Source organism: Trachypithecus francoisi, unplaced genomic scaffold, assembly GCF_009764315.1.
Source record: "Trachypithecus francoisi isolate TF-2019V2 unplaced genomic scaffold, Tfra_2.0 Lachesis_group17, whole genome shotgun sequence".
NCBI classification, from domain to species: Eukaryota; Metazoa; Chordata; class Mammalia; order Primates; family Cercopithecidae; genus Trachypithecus; species Trachypithecus francoisi.
Genome location: NW_022681462.1, coordinates 88,038,837 through 88,059,141, shown reverse-complemented (window position 1 = coordinate 88,059,141; position 20,305 = coordinate 88,038,837). Strand labels below are relative to the sequence as shown.

At 48.9% G+C, this 20,305-nt stretch overlaps 1 protein-coding gene across 1 annotated transcript in view; it reads right to left on the bottom strand.

Moving 5' to 3' along the window:
* The window catches only part of EFR3B (EFR3 homolog B), a 112,291-nt gene extending 98,574 nt beyond the window's left edge, over positions 1–13,717 (bottom strand). Inside the window, exon 1 of the mRNA XM_033176453.1 lies at positions 13,485–13,717. Within this exon, the coding sequence (XP_033032344.1) occupies positions 13,485–13,491 (7 nt within the window). The 5' untranslated portion in view covers positions 13,492–13,717. The remainder of the gene's footprint in view (positions 1–13,484) is intronic.
* Positions 13,718–20,305: the final 6,588 nt, after the last annotated feature.

Sequence of the window (20,305 nt, the reverse complement as noted above, 5' to 3'; positions counted from 1 at the left end):
TTTGCTTTGTCTGTATATGACCTGAAGACCTGCTACTGCACACAAGCTGAAGGTGCACAAGGCTGCTTAGTGGTTTATCAGGAACATTCCAGCTGGCTGCTTCCAGGCAACGAGATACAGACATTTACTGCCTCTGCCTCAAAGGGCCTTTTCATCATTCTTGTTTTGTAAAGGAAAAAAAGCACAAGTAATATGAATGGAAATCAAAATAGAGACTTATCCATAATTATACCATTAAATGACCCTCCTTTCAGAAGAAGACTGTAACATTTATCCTGAGTGCCAGAAACCAAGGAGGAAATACATGAGAAGTCCTTCTAACAGCCTTAACCATTTCAGCAGAAAGGCCAAGGGGCTGTGTCTGCAACCAATGCCTCCAAGTGTGGAGGAAAACTCAAACGGCTGTATTCTAGTATATTCTTTATTTATTTGGAACAAAAATCCATGAAAAGATATGTTGAGATGACAAAATATTATTGCTGTCACTACAGGACTCTCTCTGACCTTAGATAAATCCCCAGCCCATGTTCATTGATATCCTGGAAACACCGGCTGCTATGTAGGTATAGACGAACGGATGATATGTATCATTATTTTATAGTCAGATGCAAACATTTGGACTCTTACTACTACATACCAAAGTTCCTTGTTAGATGCTAGGAAAAACAAAGCTGATTAAGATAGTGTCCTCAAGAGGTTCACTGATCTGTTGTGTAAAGAAATAAATGACAACAGTAAACTCTAAGATACAGTAGAGGAGACCTGGAGGGAGCCTGCAGAGCTCTAGATTTTCCCAGCATCCACCCTGTATGCTTCTGCTGTAGAAGCATCCCTCCTGCACACGCTGTGAGCAGCTATAAGGTGCTAGGGATGCATCCCTTCATTGTAAGTCATTCCTTTCTACGAGATCTTCAGGCAAGGTCTTTATAAATGTTCTTGTAATTTAGGGATTATCCTTCATGCAATGCACAAACAGGATTTCTTTTTACCCAGCTAAAAAGAAAGTGAGGAAATGAAGTCTTTATGAATAGCTAAAACAAGGGTGGGGTGGGAGCTCGGCCAAGCTAAGATTCAAGACTCCTGGCTTCTGAATGCTTAAGGTTATCTAGGACCTTCTACACGGTAATAAGACAGTTAGCGTTTGAATCTAGGAACCCTAATTCTCAGATTTATAGACAAACCACTCTGTCAGGATAAAGGACGTACTATAGCGCACCGAGCTTAAAAGGCCCTGTGGGTCCCCAATGAGGGACTTGTATAACCCAAGTCCTAGATGTAAGGCCATAAGTTATCTATGTAAAATCTATGAAAATATTCAATTTGGAGTTCTCTAATAGTAAAATTTGCTGTTTGGCATAAGACATGTGCAGTTGCCATCAGGCACAAGGCAGTGTTTTAATGTCACATGAAGCTCTGTGAATGCTTGCTTAGGAGGCAATGGAGTGAACAGACTTGAACCAGCTGCATGACCTTGGGCAAGTTATTGAACTCCTGAATCTCAGCGTTCTCCACCCAACCACAGAAATGATGATGACATCCACCTCCAAAGAGTTCTTCTGAATTGAGATAATGAATAGAATGGCATGGAATAAACATTGCAAAATTTTAGTCATGCATACGAATTTAGAATTGCATAAGGATTTAGATAAAGATGTCACCTCTGTCCTCTTTGTGGCTTAAGAGATTTTCTTGTCTTTCCAGTGCAGAGATGAGAGGGACACAGTCATGGACTGCTGACCTGCGGGCAGCCCTCTAGAGGATGAGGACGTATTCAAGGTGATCGGTCCATGGTCGTCCCCTCTCAGGGTGGACAGACAGCACTCAGGCAGGCTCCTCAGTATCTCAGGAGCCCTGTTTCTATGTTCTTACTACCCAGACCCTTCTAAGGATTTTCATTAACAAATACGGCCTATATATGACACACTCATCCTTGTATGCAGGGACTGTCACTTTCTGGAAAGGGTATGGCTATATTCCAGAAGCATCCATAAAAATTACTTGCATGGGTCAGGTGCAGTGGTTCATGCCTGTAATCCCAACACTTACGGAGGCCGAGGCAGGCGGATCACCTGAGATCAGGTGTTTGAGACCAGCCTGGCCAACATGGTGAAACCCCGTCTCTACTAAAAATACAAAAAGCTAGCCAGGCATGGTGGCAGCCACCTGTAATCCCAGCTACTTGGGAGGCTGGGGCAGGAGAATCGCTTGAACCTTGGAGGCAGAGGTTGCAGTAAGGCGAGATCACGTCACTGTACTCCAGCCTGAGTGACGGAGGGAGACTCCATCTCCAAAAAAAAAAAAAAAGAATTACTGAATTACTTGCATGGTAATAATGTCACCTTTCACAGGTACGGTGTCGTGCAATATAAGTCCATGTACATAGATATTATCTCATTTGATCCCCGTCATACACCCTCACGAGTGGGGCGGACTAATTATCCCACCTCTCCAGGGGGAGGAATGAGCTCAGACAAAGACGAACTAAATGTCCGGGGCCCTCTGGCTGGAAGATGGTCATCTGGGACTTGGACCACCATGTGTCCATCAATTCCAGCCTAACCCATGGACTGCACAGCTTTGCTGTCTAGGGATAAGGGATCTGCACAGGACTGGGCCTGCACCACACAGCCCGGTCCCAGCTCCACCTCTTAGAAGCACAAATTGCTGCCTGGACCTGAAGATGAAGGGGAGGAATTTTTCATTTGTGTGTTTTTCGGTTCTTTTTTTAAATTTTTTTTTTTTTTTTGGAGACAGAGTCTCGCTCTGTCACCAGGCTAGAGTGCAGTGTGCAATCTCAGCTCACTGCAACCTCTGCCTCCTGGATTCAAGCGATTCTCCTGCCTTAGCCTCCTGAATAGCTGGGACTACAGGCACACGCCACCATGCCCAGCTAATTTTTGTATTTTTAGTAGAGATGGGGTTTCACCATGTTGGCCAGGATGGTCTCAATCTCTTGATCTCATGATCTGCCCACCTCAGCCTCCCAAAGTGCTGGAATTGCAGGCATGAACTACTGTGCCTGGCCAGGGAAGGAGTTTGAATTCACACCCAAACCATCAGAAGAGCAGAAGCTCCTCCTGCAATGCCAGGTTCCCGGTTTCTGCTCTTCTCCAGGCCAAGCACTGACTGACCATGGAACCCATCTCTAAGAACACTGCCCATCAGGTGTGTGTGTGACCCAGTCTTGGTGGTGACACCCCACTCTGCAGTCTGCCTGTCTCTGAAAGGCATGTCCACGCTTTCTTTCCAGGCCATTGTCTGCTTGCGTTGTCTTCCATCCTCCTCAGCCTGCTCTCTGGCCTCTCAGGACCTATCCTCACTGTGGTCCCCAAAGCTCTTCCTGGGGCCCTTCTTTCTCTTTGACAAAGTAAAGTAAGGGAGGTGGGAAAGGTGCCAAGAGTGAGAAGTGAGATAAGTGATCCAGAAGTGAGAGCTCACAGCCTCGCTGTTGATTGGCCTGGGACCTTCAGGCCTGCGTCTTACATTCTCTTGCCCTTCCCAAATTATTAATAATGCATGAGTCTGAAGTACAGTGAGATCCACAGAGGAAAGACTTGTGTTCTCTGGACTATTCAGAATGTTCTAGGGACAGTGTGACAGGAGGCTGAGTCCACACTCCAGAGCTGGAATGCTGAGGTTCAAATCCCAGACTTTTCACATAACTGGGTGGCCATGGAGAAGTTATTAACCTCTCAACACCTCAGTTTTCTCATTTCTAAAATGGGAATACTAATCCCTCATCATAGGGTTTGGGGAAGATTATATAAGACATAAAAACTGCTTAGTACAGACAAATTTATCCCCATAAAAAAAGTGCTTAGAATTCTGCCTGGCACAGGCCGGGCAAAGTGGCTCACGCCTGTAATCCCAGCACTTTGGGAGGCCAAGGTGGGCAGATCATGAGATCAGGAATTCAAGACCAGCCTGACCAACATGGTGAAACCCCGTCTCAACTAAAAATACAAGAACATTAGCCAGGCAGGGTGGCATGTACCTGTTAATCCCAGCTACTCAGGAGGCTGAGGCAGGAGAATCGCTTGAACCCAGGAGGCAGAGGTTGTGGTGAGCCGAGATCGCACCACTGCACTTCAGCCTGAGTGACAGAGCAAGACTCCGTCTCAAAAAAAAAAAAAAAAGAACTCTGCCTGGCACACAGTGGTGCCCAATGAATGGAAGCCACATTAACAGTAACTGTGCTGTTATTCAGAACCCACCTGAGGCTGAAATATATAGAGTGAGTCAGAAGTTACAAAGAAGCAAATGAAAAAGATGATGCCTCGCTCAGAATGCATTCATTCAACATGGTTTTTGAGGACCATTCAACACGGTTTTTGAGGACCAGGCAGTGTTCTGTGCCCTAAAGATGCAGTAGAGAACAAGAGAAATGTGTTCTCTGCCAGGTGCAGTGGCTCATGCCTATAATCCCAGCACTTTCTTTTCTTTTCTTTTTTTTTTTTTTTTTGGAGACTAAGTTTCACTCTTGTTGTCCTGGCTGGAATGCAGCGGTGTGATCTTGGCTCACTGCAACCTCTGCCTCCCAGGTTCAAGCGATTCTCCTGCCTCAGCCTCCTGAGTAGCTGGGATGACAGACATGTGCCACCGCACCCAGCTAATTTTTGTATTTTTAGTGGAGACAGGGTTTCACCATGTTGGCCAGGTTGGTCCCGAACTCCTGACCTCAGGTGATCCACCCACCTCAGCCTCCCAAAGGGCTGGGATTACAGGAGTGAGCCGCCAAACCCAGCCAATCCCAGCACTTTGGGAGGCCGAGGTGGGCGGATGACCTGAGGTCAGGAGTTCAAGACCAGCCTGGCCAACATGGTGAAACTGCGTCTCCACTAAAAATACAAAAACTAGCCAGGCGTGGTGGTGCGTGCCTGTAATTCCAGCTACTTGGGAGGCTGAGGCAGGAGAATCACTTGAACCCGGGAGGCAGAGGTTGCAGTGAACTAAGATTGCGCCACTGCACTCCAGCCTGGGCGACACAGCGAGACTGTGTCTCAAAAAAAACCACAAAAGAGAAATATATTATCTGCTTTCATGGAGCTTACAGTTTACTGGGGGAAACAAACAAGAGAAATATTAGTGATGAATGGTCATACGGTGAATTAAAATATGGTATGCAAAGGAGTGTGACCAGATGGTCTCCTGAGATAGTGAAAGCAAGAACAGCTTCTCAGTGAGAGATCTCAGAAGATCACATCATCCATCAAAAGAGAAATCAGGCCAGGCACGGTGGCTCACGCCTGTAATCCCAGCACTTTGGGAGGCTGAGGTGGGTGAATCACCTAAGGTCAGGAGTTCAAGACCAGCTTGGCCAACAGGGTGAAACCCTGTCTCTACTAAAAATACAAAAAAATTAGCCAGGCATGCTGGCTCACGCCTGTAGTCCTAGCTACTTGGGAGGCTAAGGCATGAGAATCATTTGAACCCAGGAGGCGGAGGTTGCAGTGAGCTGAGATCATGCCACTGTACTCCCGCCTGGGCAACAGAGTGAGACTCGATCTCAAAAAAAAAAAAGAAGGAAAAAAAGAGAAATCATATCCACAATTGCAAAGGGGCTGGAGCCTCCGTGAGCAAACCAGGAGGCAGCTGAGAGCAGGGTCGGTGGCAATTTCACCGAGGGAAATCAGTCACTCAACCTCTCCACAAACTCGCATTTGGACCAAACTTAACACCATGCAAATGGATAAAGAGCAGATTAAGGTGACTATATTTTCAAAAGAAATATCTAATTTAGACCAAGGTTTAGGCAGTATCTCCTCTTCTAGGATGAATTCCTCTCAAATCTTAGCATCCCAAAAAAGCTGTATTCGTCCTAGGCAATCTCATTAATTTTACAATGCTAATGAATCTTGTAAATGACTTTCCCCCTCTTAATTTTGGCCTACAGTAAGCTCAAAATGGAATTTGCAACATGGCCTGCTTATATGCATTTTTTTCTCTGAAATGACTTTATTCCTGGCTTTTTTTTGTCTAAGATTTTCTTTGCTTTGATCTCTTTATGTATTGTCATGTGTGTGTAAAACATATGCCCCAAATCTTCTTTAGAATAAATGTATAACTCTAGGTAATTTATTTTCTATTTTAAAATCAACTTTTTAAAAATAACTGCTTATATAACCCCATTTTATGTACCATGGAAAAAAATTTTTTTAAGTTTCAGTTCACCTTTTCCTCACCCTTACCCCCGCACCCCCACACAAAGCTTTTTTTTTTAAAGAAGCCAACATCATCCTTTGCATATGCACAGAAACTTGTGGTCCAAAGCTTTCTTGCTCCTTAGGCCACCACCTGTGGCTGCAACAACTGTCTCCTCCTCTGCTTCTCTTCATTTTTACATCACCTCCCACCACCCTGCACAGCTGCCCCCGGCTTGATTTCACTTCACATCACTTGAGCAAATCAGTCCTTCGACAGTTTCAAACCATCAATGGCTCCCACTGCTCACAGGAATGAGTGCAAACTCCTTATCTTGACATTATCTCCTTATCTTTTTTTTTTTTTTTTTTTTTGAGACGGAGTTTCACTCTTGTTGCCCAGGCTGGAATGCAGTGGCGCAATCTCGGCTCACAGTAACCTCCACCTCCCGGGTTGAAGTGATTCTCCTACCTCAGCCTCCCAAGTAGCTGGGATTACAGGCATGCACCACCACACCCCGCTAATTTTGTTTTTTTTTTTTTTTTTAGTAGAGATGTGGTTTCACAATGTTGGTCAGACTGGTCTCAAACTCCTGGCCTCAAGTGATCTGCCTGCCTTGGCCTCCCAAAGTGCTGGGATTGCAGGCGTGAGCCACCGCGACTGGCCTATCTCCTCATCTATCACATAATTCTCCCCTTAAACTCTGCTCAAACCCAGGCAGCCCCCCGACTCTCCCTGGACAGGTCTTCTCCATCCCCACCTCCACACACACTTCCTCACATTGGTGCCTCCACCAGCCACACCCACCTCCCTTCTCTACTCCTCCGTAGAGGAGAAACGGCTGTTGCTTCTGAAGCCTGCCCAGATGACTCCACCTCGCAGGGGTCTCTTCCACTTCAAGATACTGCTGGCTGAACACCTGATGAGTAACTCCATTCCACTTTGCAGAACAGTGCAATTTTACTGAACTTTGTATCATTTAATTGTTTGCATGTTTTATAACTTGTTTGCCCAGTTAAATTCTAATGTTCTTGACAGAAACTACTTTTATATATTCTTCCATCCCTCATGATGGCCTCTGTAGTATCATACATAGCTGCTATTCCATAAATACTTGACAGCTTATATCCCTAGTCTATATCCCTTCCAAACACAGAGCAGACAGCAAAAGACAGGCAAGTAGTTAATAACTCATACTCCCATGACAATTTACTAACACGCAAATAGTTAGAAGACAAAGAAGTGGTTCACTAATAATAAAGAATGTAAGTTAAAGTGATATACATTTTCTATCAAATTAGCAAGTACCAGGGGAAAAAATCTTAATCTTGAATGCTCGAGAGTACAGGGAGATAGGTGATTTTATAACTGCTAGTAGGAGTATAATGGATACAAACTGAAAATAATTGGACAATATGTAACTAGTCTTAAAATGTTTATATACCTTGACCAATCCATTAGAAGGGCTACAGTCTAGGGAAAAAATCCAAAGTTCACAGAAAGCTTTGAGTACCAAGTACTTCTCCAGGGGCAGTAATACAGAAACACCCCTAAATGTACAATAACAAAATTATACATCCTTTCCGTGCACCATTACATAGACATTAAAAATGATAGCCAATGAGTGTACTAACTTGTGGGGCATGCTTATATTCTAGTGCCAAGTGGAAAAAGAAAAAGGATACAAAACAATATAAAATGAATGATTCCAGGCCAGGTGTGGTGGTTCATGCCTATAATTCCAGCACTTTGGGAGGCTGAGGTGGGAGAAACGCTTAAGGCCAGGAGATCAAGACCAGCCTGGGCAATATAGTGGGACCCCATCTCTACAAAAAAACAAAAAATTGGCTGGGCATGGTTGCACATGCCTGTAGTCCCAGCTACTCAGGAGGCTGAAGCAGGAGGATCACTTAAGCTCAGGAGGTTAAGGCTACAGTAAGCCATGATAGCGTCACTGCACTCCAGCCTGGGGGAGAGTGAGATCCTGTCTCTAAAATAAAAAAATGGTTCCAACCACCTAAACAAACGCATGGAAAGAAAGATACTAGAACAGTAAATATTATGTTTATAGTTTACTGTATTTTCTAGATTTTCTGGAGGGATTAGATGATTTTTTACATTTTTCCTTTGTTTGATAACAAGGAACGGTATCACAGTACTGTTCTTAATCTTATGGAACATAAATTCTTATTTGTTTTATTTTTGCCTTTAAAAGAAAAAGTAAGGGCCAGGCATGGTGGCTCACACCTGTAATCCCAGCACTTTGGGAGGCCAACGTGAGTGTATCAGTGTGAGGTCAGGAGTTCGAGACCAGCCTGGCCAATGTGGTGAAACCCCAGCTCTATTAAAAATACAAAAATTAGCCAGGCGTGGTGGCACGTGCCTGTAATCCCAGCTACTCGGGAGGCTGAGGCATGAGAACTGCTTGAACCTGGGAGGTGGAGGTTGCAGTGAGTCAAGACCACGCCACTGCACTCCAGTCTGGGCAACAGAGCGAGACTGTCTCAAAATAAACAAATAATTAAAAAATAAAAAAAATTTTAAGAAATAGAGAAAAGACCGTTAAGAAAGGGGCAGGGAAAGTGGGGGCAGCTCTCTTATCCTAATTCATCTCTGCCATGAGATAAACACTGCTGTCATCTTTCCAGAGGCAGGAAAGAGGCTCAGAAATGCTCGGGTTCAAGATTACCCGAGGGTCGGAGCTAGGGTTCAGACCCAGGCTGTGGGGTTCTTAGTGCTCCTTGAAGCCAGGATCAAAAAGAAATAGCAAGGAAAGGACTGGAGGAGGTGAACACAAAACCAGAGCGGTAATTGATGTCATATATAGAAGGCTGCTTTAAATGGGTAAATTGTGGATGATTTTTTTTTCTCCACTCTTTTCCAGATTTTCTGTAATATAATATTACCTTTTTAACTTTTATTTATGTACAAGAAAAAACTCTGACCACTTGTATTCACTGAACTGTGAGCAGCAAAAGAGAAAACAGGCTCACCTGGCCCCCTTCTCAAGGGGAATAAAGGAGTTGGAGTGGTGGGTAGGAGGGGGAAGGGCACACAGCTCCCACATGCACAGGCCATACCTGGCATCTTGGGGCTGCAGAAACCTCAGGATCTGGGGGAGGAGGCTGATGCATGTGTGTGCACATGCGCACATGTGCTGTGGGATCTCCGGTGAGGAGGAGAGGGTGTCCATGGAGATTTCTGCAGAGGTAAGACTTTGCCCCTCAGGGGGAGCCTGCCTTGCCCTGTAGTTTCTCCACCCTTATGGCAACAGTCTCACTCACCAAACAGGATTCCGTCAAGCACATTTTTGGTGTGGTGTTTTGTTTTGTTTTGATATGCAGTCTTGCTCTGTGGACCAGGCTGGAGTGCAGTGGTGCTATCTCTGCTCACTGCAACCTCCGCCTCCCAGGTTCAAGCAATTCTCCTGCCTCAGCCTCCCCGGTAGCTGGAATTACAGGTGTGTGCCACCATGCCTGACTAATTTTGTGTTTTTAGTAGGGATGGGGTTTCATCATGTTGGCCAGGCTGGTCTCAAATTCCTGACCTCAGATGATCCACTTACCCTGGCCTCCCAAAGTGCTGGGATTACAGGCATGAGCCACTGTGCCCAGCCCAAGCACATTTTCAAAAAGTTGTTCGCTGTTGCTATTTCCTTAAAGTCAGCATTCTCAACCACTAAGCGGGACGAGAGGCATTTGCTGAGGATGAGGCAGCACTCAGCGGTGAGGAAGAATTAGGGCAGCTTTGCTGTTAGTGGGATCGGGGTGCACAGACTGTGGTTGGGGAAATCCTTTCCAAATGTCCCTCCTAGCTGGCTGCCCTAATTCAGACGGTGGCATTTCTCAGAGCTCTGTCTCACCTCAGCGGGGAAATGGGATGCACCAGCCCACATGAGAGCAACAGGGAAACTCTTAGCTGTATAATTTTTTTTTTTTTTTTTTGAGACAGAGTCTCGCTCTTGTCTCCCAGGCTGGAGTGCAGTGGCGCTAATCTCAGCTCACTGCAACCTCCGCCTCCCAGGTTCAAGCGATTCTCCTGCCTCAGCCTCCCGAGTAGCTGGGATTACAGGTGCCGCCACCGCGCCCAGCTAATTTCTGTACTTTAGTAGAGACGTGGTTTCGCCATGTTGGCCAGGCTGGTCTTGACCTCCTGACCTCAGGTGATCTGCCCACCTCAGCCTTCCAAAGTGCTGGGATAACAGGCGTGAGCCACTGCGCCCAGCCTTAGCTGTATAATACTAACAAAAGGAAAAGCTCATGGGAATCCATTTTTGCAGAGAATTTGCTAATGATCTTCCCACCCCAGTAAAAATGCTTTCATTTTTTCATGTCCCTTGTCAATCTGCCTTCATAGGATTCCCACACAAAACTGTGGGCAGTCACTGTGTCCTTTTGGAGAGCCATTTCCAGAAAGCGATGGGTTTAGGGATGACTGAGTGGTGAGGAGACAGCTGGGGTGAGTCTGAGAAAGAGAAGTGGCTCAGCGGCCTGGCACTGGCACAGTCGAGGTGATGTGCGAGTGTAAGCGGGGGTGGCAGGTGATACAAACAGGCCTGTGCCCGAGTTGGCAGAGAAGAGAGGAGGGAACAGGTCCAAGGGGGCCCAAAGGGGACAGGCTCTTGAGCAACCAGTTTCAGGAGCTCGGAACCTCTTGTGATGCTCACAACAGACCTGGAAGGTAGACAGACATGCATTTCATTTTTGTATACAGGGATTTAATTCTGAATGACAATCCACTTGCCTAAGGTCACCCAGCCATCAAAGGGCTCCTGGATTAAGATGGGATGACCCCAGAACAAGGATTCCTTCTATCCTAGATAGCACTGTGTCCTTCAGCAAAGACATGGGGCTCCCAGTCTCCCATAAGCAGAACGAAGAAGGCTGAGCTGTGGAGGGCAGAGGCAGGGTGAGGAGGAGGAAGGATGGGAAATAGAGATTCTCCAGAGCTGGAAAGATGGGAAGACAAATTTATAGTGGCACAAGTCACCAAGGTGGGTGGACAAGGGACACCTTTACCTAAAGCTCTTAGGTGACTTTTGGCTCCACAGGGGACTCTCTGCCCATCAGTTAATAAAACCCCTGGTGGTATTTTTCTAATGAGCCTTTATAGGACGCATGGCGGAGGTGGGAGGGGGAGAAGCACAGTGCCAGGAGGCCCCTGTTTTCATTCTGCCCTGTTCCATCTAACTGTGCCACTCTGGAAAAACAACTTGTAAAATAAGAAGAAAATAGCAATTATAAGAAGTCTGTAATTCCATGCTCCCCCTCGACCTCCTTACTCACTTTTTTTCATCACTATTGATTTCTGGTGAGAAAATGACTTTAAATATCACACAAACCCTTTATTTTCATGAAAGTCAGGAATATATTAAAATCCAGGCAGCTGAGTCCTCCCTCCCACACCTCCTAAGATCAGACTCTGCACCCAGCAACTCAGTAATAATTTCCCACCCAAGCTTGGTGTGACTTTCCTTTGCCACAGGCAACTGCCCAGAGGATTCCTCCATTACAATCTTTCTATGAATCATTCAGGGTAAATACCATCTCTGTTTGCATCTGGGGAAATAAAAATATAAAAGAGAAATGAAAATCTGTGATGTGTCTGAAAATAGCACCCAGATGCATTGGCTCCCCAGTTCACCTTTCTGACTATCCAGCTCTTCCTTGTCTTGCTTCATACAACAGAGGCAGCCTGGGACCCCCACCTTCAGATATCTCAAATTATCTGGGGCTAAGTACAATGAGGCAGTCCAGCAGAACCCAGTTCCTAATTCTGACCCATTCTGATTAGCCTGTCCTAACTCCTTCCCCACTGCAGGTGCCCCTGCAGTCACATGCTTTGGTCAAATGATCTGCAGCTTCAGGCTGCTCCCTCTGCAGAAAAGAATAGGGGTAAAACAGAGAGAGTAAAAAATATATATATCTATATCTATATATATAGCTCACAACCTCTGGCTTATAAAGCACAACCACCTTGTTACCTTTCCCCAGAGTCCCCAGTGGTCAGCAGCACAGCCTCTCAGGCCAACCTCCCCCTCCTCCCACTTGGTCCAAGAGAAATGGTACTTGCTGAGGGGACCTGCTGATGTCTCACCCTGGATCAGAAATGCAAATGTATTTTCGAGCAACTGGGCAGGGAAGGAGACTGATGAAAAAGTTGAGTCAGTCTCTTTCTCTCTCTCTCTCAGTAGGGGGGCCCACCAATTGCTGAGCCTTTGCACCAGGCTCAGTTTCCTCTGCCTCTAACAAACTTTGTGACTCACAGTCTGTTCCAGGATCGAGGCAGCTCAGCAGCCGAGCAGCCTCAGTGAAGGGTTAAATTGGGAAAGCACTCTTCTCCAAACACTGACCCCTCAAGTGCAGCCTGAGCCCCTACCTTGCAGTGGGGGTGGGAGGTGAGCACAGCTCCAATTCTTTTGCTGGCCCTAGAAGAGCTGCCAGAGACCTGGGTTTTCATGGACTTACATCTACTGGGATCACACACATACGCACAGCCCTTGATGGGCTGCAGGCTCGGGAATGCAGTCCATTCCGAGAGTGGTCTAGGTCTCCAGCGCTCCATTCATCAGAGCTGCACTGTGGGACCCAACGCGCTCTCTCTTCTTCACCCACACTGCCTGCAAAACCAGAGGGATTCCTGGCAAATGATCAAGCAAAGCCGTGCATCGTGAGGGTCTGGCTAACTGTTGCACCGCAGTTGAGGGGATGGCGGTGGAGGCGGGGAGAGGTCAGGGCTGTGCTGCACTCTCAGCAGCGTCTCCTCCTTTCATCACTGCGGAGGACAAATCTGGAAGTTGGGGAACCTGGATCCCGCAGGGCGGCAGGGGCAGGCAGAGGCCGAGTCCATTCAGGCCGGCGAGACGAGACTCGGCCACTGGCTGCTCCCAGGGCCTCGGCGCCGCCTCCCGCCTTCTCCGAGCCGCCCAGACGACCGGCCGCGGGCGTCTCCCTCAGCCCTGGACCGGCTTTCCGCAGAAAACTACCAGGCACAAACCGCTTTTGTTAATTCCGCAAATGCTGCCACACGACCACCTCCTCCAGCACTCCCGGTCTGCTCCGCTCCAGGAGACCCGCTTTCCCCTGAGCCTCCGCCCCCTGAAGGACCACCGCCCAGCACCAACACGCGCCGGGCCTGGAGAGGACCCCAGGGTCCCCGGCCCGAGGCATCTTTGTCTTCGCAGCGCAGACGCGCGCGCAGAGAGCGACCGCAACAGCCCCGCCGGGCACCGGGTCGGCGGCCTGGCCCCGCGCCGGGGCCGCGCATGGGGACAATGATTCGCGCCTGGCAAGTGTGCGGAGTCGCCTCCGCGGGCTCGGGCCCGGGCGCGAAGCCCTCCTTACCGTACATCTCGGCTGGGCGCGCGCCTCCCGGGAGGCCGGCGTCGCAGCGGCGTTCCCAGCCAGCCCTCGGCGGCGCCCGCCTTTCATTCACAGTCGGGGCGGGGGCTGGCGGCGGCCGACAGGAGCCCGGGCGGGGAGGGAGCAGACGCGGGGGCCGGCCGCGGGCGGGACGGAGCCGGGCGCAGCCAGCCCATTCAGCGCCGGGCTGGCCGCGGCCGCCTCCGCTCGGGTTGCTGGGCCCGGCTGCGCGCAGGGGGCAGGGGCTATGCTAATGATGATGCCCCTCCCTCCGGCTCGGCCAACCGGCGGCCGCTGCGAGCCCCTCGCCCCGCCCCGCCCCTGCGCCCCGCCCCTGCGCCCCGCCCCCGAGAAACCCACAGCCTGAGATGCGCCTTTTCCGAGGCTGTCGCCCTAAGGACTGCGGCGTGCACCTGCGGAGCTACCCACCCCAACTCCCAGCTCCTGTCGGAGCGCTCGGAAGCTCTCCCTAACCTGGGGTCCTCGAGGTCGGCCGGGGCGCTGGGAGCTGGAGGTGCACCCCTCCTCCAGTTCTGTCCAGGTTGCGTGGGCTAAGCTGGAGGTGCAAGGATGGGAATTGGGGGATAACCTCCACCCTCTCCTGGCTACCTTAGCTGAGCTCCATTCTCTGATGAAGCCCTCCAGCCCTCAGCTGCGCCCTACGAGCTACTCTCTTGCTAGGTGCCCAGCCACTCTCTGGCTAGGTGCTTGCTACCACCAAACAGCGTCCTTCCCGGGTCAGGGATGCAGGAAACGCACCCCACTCCCAACCCCCAAGGGCTGCAGGAAGTCCGCTTGCTTTTCCTCTTCCCGATTTATATGTGTAATTCGCAAGCTTTGCCGCCAGGATCCTCTCTAGCTGAGCCCTCAATTCAAGGGCCGACTTGAATTCCAGCTGTGCACTTGCCGTGACCCTGTGAGGAACAGGCACAGAGAGGCAGGGGCTCATGCCTACGCCCCACACCTGAAGATCTCTCCTAAGCTAGCTCAGGACTTTCCTGGGCTTCTCATCCAGCCTTCTCTACACTGAACACGTTCCCCTGTCTTTTTTTTTTTTGACGTAGAGTCTCACTCTCGTCCAGGGTGGAGTACGGTGAAGCCATCTCGGCTCCCTGCAACCTCCGCCTCCCGAGTTCAAACGATTCTTCCACCTCAGCCTCCAGAGTAGCTGGGACTACAGGTGCATGCCATCACGCCCAGTTAATTTCTGTATTTTTTGGTAGAGAAGGGATTTCACCATGTTGGTCAGGCTGGTCTGGAACTCCTGACCTCAAGTGATCTGCCCGCCTCGGCCTCCCAAAGTGCTGGGATTATAGGCCTGAGCCACTTCTCCTGACCCTCCTGGCCTTTCAACATCGATTTCTTAGTTCTTCTTGCCCCATGGTTGAGAGTTGTCTGGGTTTTTTTTTTTTTTTTTTTTCTACTGGTAGAAATATTCTACTAGAAGAAGTTAGAGAAGAAAGGAACTTAAAGATACTTAAGAACTGAACTGAACTTCATTTTACTTCGTTTAATGTTGAGAGGTTAATTTATGTTGTTATGCTGGGCTGTGTTTCTGTAGGCCAGTGATCTACTCTCTCAACCCCAGCTTCCTGCAGGACTGTTGGGAAACTGGAATAAAATCTACATGAAATGATAGTGGGCACTCATGTATATTTTTTTCCTTCCTTCATGGCTCAAGGCAGGGACAGAGCCAGAGAAAGAATCCAGGTTGCCAGACTCTTGAAACAGTGCTCAGTCTGTTGCCCTCAAAACTTATGTTTCCTATTTTTCTCTGGTCTGGGCCTCCACCTCCTGCCCGTGCCCCACTCTCTTGCTGTTTCCAGGTTTTATTCTTGTTCCTTGACCTCTTTGACTCTCTTAGCAGCATGCCAGCCCCAAGGGAAACCCTGGGATGGTTCCTGGAACACACATTTAGTCTAGACCCCCCACCCTGGGCACACACTCACTGCATCTCATAAATAAGCTCTGTCTCTGTTCTTCAGTTCCAGGACCAGGCCAGGTGGCTTTGAGGTTGACTGAGAGTCAGACTTGAACTAGAGCAGGAAGAAGAATCTCGGCTCTAGCTTGATATGATCACCCAGAGACACTCCCTTCCCACAATTCTGCTCAACACAAAATATACTCATGAAACATTGGTGTCTGCAGTACAGAAGGAAATACAGTGTCTATCTTCAAAGAATGAAAGGTCTAGCAAGGAATTCCAGATGAATACTGATAAAAACATTACTTGAGGCCAGACTTGGTGGCTCACAGCTGTAATCCCAGTACTTTGGGAGGTCAAGGCAGGATCACCTGTGATCAGGAGTTCAAGACCAGCCTGGCCAACATGGTGAAACCCTATCTCTACTAAAAATACAAAAATTAATCGGGCATGGTGGTGCATGCCTGTAGTCCCAGCAGCTCGGGAAGCTGAGGCAGGGGAATCGCTTGAGCCTGGGAGGCGGAGATTTCAGTGAGCTGAGATTGTGCCTCTGCACTCCAGCCTGGGTGACAAAGTGAGACACCGACTCAAAAAAAAAAAAAAAAAAAATTACTGGGCAAGAAAAAAACATGGTCTATTCTGCACGAGAAGTACAGATCCTGTTTAGATAACTTACAAGGCTGATGGTTTAATTTGTTCTTTCTATCAGTCATTTACCGATCACTCCCTATGACGTGCTAGACCCTGTGGAAGGTACTTAGGAGCGGGGAGACATGTCAAAAGTATCATAAAATCTTGTAATGACTATGGAGGTTCATATAAGGAGCAGGGAAGAGTTTCGTGAAGGGAAAGAGAAAAAACCACCATTCAGGTGTGGGGGGAGGGGCACAGGGCTTCCAGGCCCTCCCCCAGGCGCCACAGTCCAGGAACCTCGATATGTTCAGGTATCCAAAAGCTCCCTGAACCCTGTGCTCTTGAGTTTTTATGAAAGCTTCATAACGTCAGCATTCCTTCCCCTGGGGGTATAGGGTGGGAACCTCTCTGGGAATTATCTTAAAAAGACCATTGGAAAGGCCAGGAAAGATTAGAGTCCTGCCTTGGGGCAGGTGAAAGGAGGGCAGGAGAAGGAGAGATATTGTTTCCTGTGGCCTAACACACTCAATATTACAACAAAAGACTGTAACAAGGTCTATGGGAGTTATGAGCCAGGAATCGTGGAGGAAAAGTGTCTATCATAACAGCACAGCACTCAAGGTCCTCCCAACAGGGCCCCAGACTTCCTTTCCCACCTGGCTTCCACCTCCCGTTCCCTCCTCAACTGTGCTCCCACCAGATGGGCTTGCACACCACACTTACCATACTCTCTCCTCTACCATCTCTGACCTTTGCAAATTTCAGTCCCTGCAAACCACTTCAGCAAATTAATTGAACCCGAAGAGGGGGTCATGGGAACCCCAACTTGAAGCCAGTTGGTCAGAAGTTCTGGAGGTCTAGACTTACAACTGGTGTTAGGGGGAACAGTCTTGGGACTGAGCCCTCAACTGTGGGATCTGACACTATCTTTCAGTGTCAGAACGGCATTAGAGGACACCCAGCTGCTTGGTGTGTGGGGAAAACCCCCCACATATTTGGTCACAACTCTTCTGCGTTGATTGTTGTGATGTGAGAGTAAAGGAAAAATGCTGTTAGAGAAAATTTTCCCTGTAAAACCGCCCAACCCAAAAAGTCTTCCTGTCAGCTCTAGGGTTGGCAGACGAGCTTAGCCAACATCGCAAAACCGCGTCTCTACTAAAAATACAAAACCGGGCATGGTGGCAGGTGCCTGTAATCCCAGCTACTCAGGAGGCCGAGGCAGGAGAATCGCTTGAACCCAGGAGGCAGAGGTTGCAGTGAGCCGAGATCGCGCCACTGCACTCCAGCCAGGGCAACAGTGTGAAACTCTGTCTCAAAAAAATAAAAATACAAGATGCCCAATGTAATTTGAGTTTCAAATATATAAGGACTGATTTCTAATGTATGCCACAGGCAGTATGTGAGACATACTAAAAACATTTTTTGTTTGTTTTCTGAAACTCAGATTCTACCTGTGTTTTATCTGGCAACTGTAGTTAGCACCAGCCATTGGAGGGTGCTCCCGGATCCTCATGACTGAACCAGGCCTGGAGCAGGCCTCCACATCCGTGCTCCCAACCTGTGTCACCAAACAGATCTCACTAGAATGTGGTTCCTAAGGAGACAGGGATAAGGCCACTTTGGCCAGTCTGTCCCCTTTGGTATGGGTGCCTTGGCCAGAGGCCTTTGGCCCTGCAGATGCCAGCTTCTCCCATCTGTGTGTCATATGGCCTGTGAGAACCATGAAAAGAGGCTCTGATTCTCTGTTCTCCCCCCGGGGTTTAGCAGCCAACATTGTTTTCTGGGCTCTATGTATTCAGTGGCAAAGGAATCCGGCCCATACCCAGCTTCTCTGAGGTGCAGTCAAGGTGTTTAGACAAAATATTTGCAGGAAATAGTGCTGTAGAAGTTGACGACGGTGGCTTTATGTATATGAGGAAACTGAGCCTGGGAAAGAGCCCAGTCTTCGGGCTCACAGTCTAAAACAGAAGGGCTGGCCAGGCACGGTGGCTCACGCCTGTAATCCCAGCACTTTGGGAGGCCAAGGTGGGTGGATCACAAGGTCAGGAGTTCAAGACCAGCTTGGCTAATATGATGAAATCCCGTCTCTACTAAAAATACAAAAATTAGCTGGGCGTGCTAGCGGGCGCCCATAGTCCCAGCTACTCGGGAGGCTGAGGCAGGAGAATCGCTTGAAACTGGGAGGCGGAGGCCGGGCGCGGTGGCTCAAGCCTGTAATCCCAGCACTTTGGGAGGCCGAGACGGGCGGATCACGAGGTCAGGAGGTCGAGACCATCCTGGCTAACACTGTGAAACCCCGTCTCTACTAAAAAATACAAAAAACTAGCCGGGCGACGTGGCGGGCGCCTATAGTCCCAGCTACTCGGGAGGCTGAGGCAGGAGAATGGCGTGAACCCGGAAGGCGGAGCTTGCAGTGAGCTGAGATCCGGCCACTGCACTCCAGCCCGGGCGACAGAGCGAGACTCCGTCTCAAAAAAAAAAAAAAAGAAAAAAAAAAAAAAAAGAAACTGGGAGGCGGAGGTTGCAGTGAACCATGATCGCACCATTGCAATCCAGCCTGGGTGACAGAGCGAGCCTCTGTCTCAAAAACAAACAAACAAAAAAAAAAAAAAAAAAAAAAACTGAAGGGCGGAACTCTAGGGTCCCATTCTCCAAATAGTGCGCCCATGCAGAGGCACTGAACAGAAGTCAGCCATTTAGGTGAACTATGAAAAGGAAGCAAAGTGAGAATTGGGATTCCTATCTTTAAAAGGGTCTTAACTTTAGCTGCAGAAATCCAAAACATGGTGGTGGGTATGACACGAAGGCAATTTACTGAGTGTCCTAATATGATAGGTCTATGCCAGGCACTTTACACAGGTTGTCTGTCTCATGGAATTCTCTCAGCACCTGTGCAAGGTAAGTACTACTATTCCCATTTTACATCTGGGAAACTGAGGCCCAGAGAGGTTAGACTACTCTCTAGTACATGGGCAAGCAGAGATTCAAACCCAGGACACTCCGTCCAAAATCCATTTTCTTTCCACCACACCATGCTGTCTTGTGGCACACACTGATGTGCACATCACAATCGTGCTGTAAGTCAAGTACAGTTCGGAGTTCCTGGCAGTCTAAAGCCTCATGCCCCTTCCCGCCCTTGACCCACATTTGCTCCTCTGCCTCACCTGTTTCATGTGCCCCATCACTGGGTTTGGAGGGTAGGGACTGGAGAGGGCTGCAGGCTATCCATACCACACCTGGACACTTAATTTCCACCCTGCTCCCCCAGGCCTCATCCATGGTGGGCCTCCCTCATGACCTTGACTGGAACCCAGGGGCCTCCTGGGATTGGTTTGGTCAGGCCAGAGGAACTAAACCTTAGAAAGGTTATTATTCTTTGGCCAAAGTGCACCCTGGTAAACGTGGTCCTCTGCTGTGACAGCTCAAATGATATCCTCTGCCAAGAGCAAGCAGCACAGTGAGGTCCCAAGTTTCCATATGAACCAGAGACTGAATTTCCCTGCGTGACACAGAAAGGGAGGCTTAGAAGTGGGAGGGAATCTACATCCCTTGCATAAAACCCAGGAACTCTCATTCGCATTCTGGGCTTCAGCATCCCCGTCACATCCCCGTCATCACATCACCAGGGCCTGTCCTGTAGTTACAGGAGTCTGGCTTCCTGACACTCCAGCCTCACACGGCCCCATCAGCTCAACTGTGTCTACACAAAAACCTCTTATCTCCTCCTCATCAACTACAACAACTGCAGCCCCTCTTGCCCAGGGCGCCAGCCTCGAGCAGCCAACGGCTTTAGAGCAACTGCCAGAGGGAGGGAAGAGGGAAGAAGATGACAGTCCAGGGAATACAGTTTCAGAAAAAAAAAAAACAATTGTGGGACCTAGAGAAAGGCCCAGGGAGACCCAGAGGGGAGAATGGGCCCCTAATGAGGGTCACACAGAGGATTAGCTGTGAAGTCAGCAATAGAACCCAGGATTCCTGCCTCCAGGCTGGGTGACTTGAACCCCTGGTACTTCTCCCTCAAAGCAAGTTAACCTACTTGACCTACTTCTCTGAAGCTACAGGGAAGAGCAGCCTGTGAAAACAACGCCCAAGTAGAGGAGTGGGTGGGTATCCACGGCTGAAGGCTGCATCTCCATAGCACGGCAAACAGCTCAGCAGCCCGGGCAGCAGGATGTGCTTCGTTCCCGAAGGTTGCTGGGAGTTGCCTTGGGCTGTAGGAGGGACATGACGGGGGATGGGGAGAGCT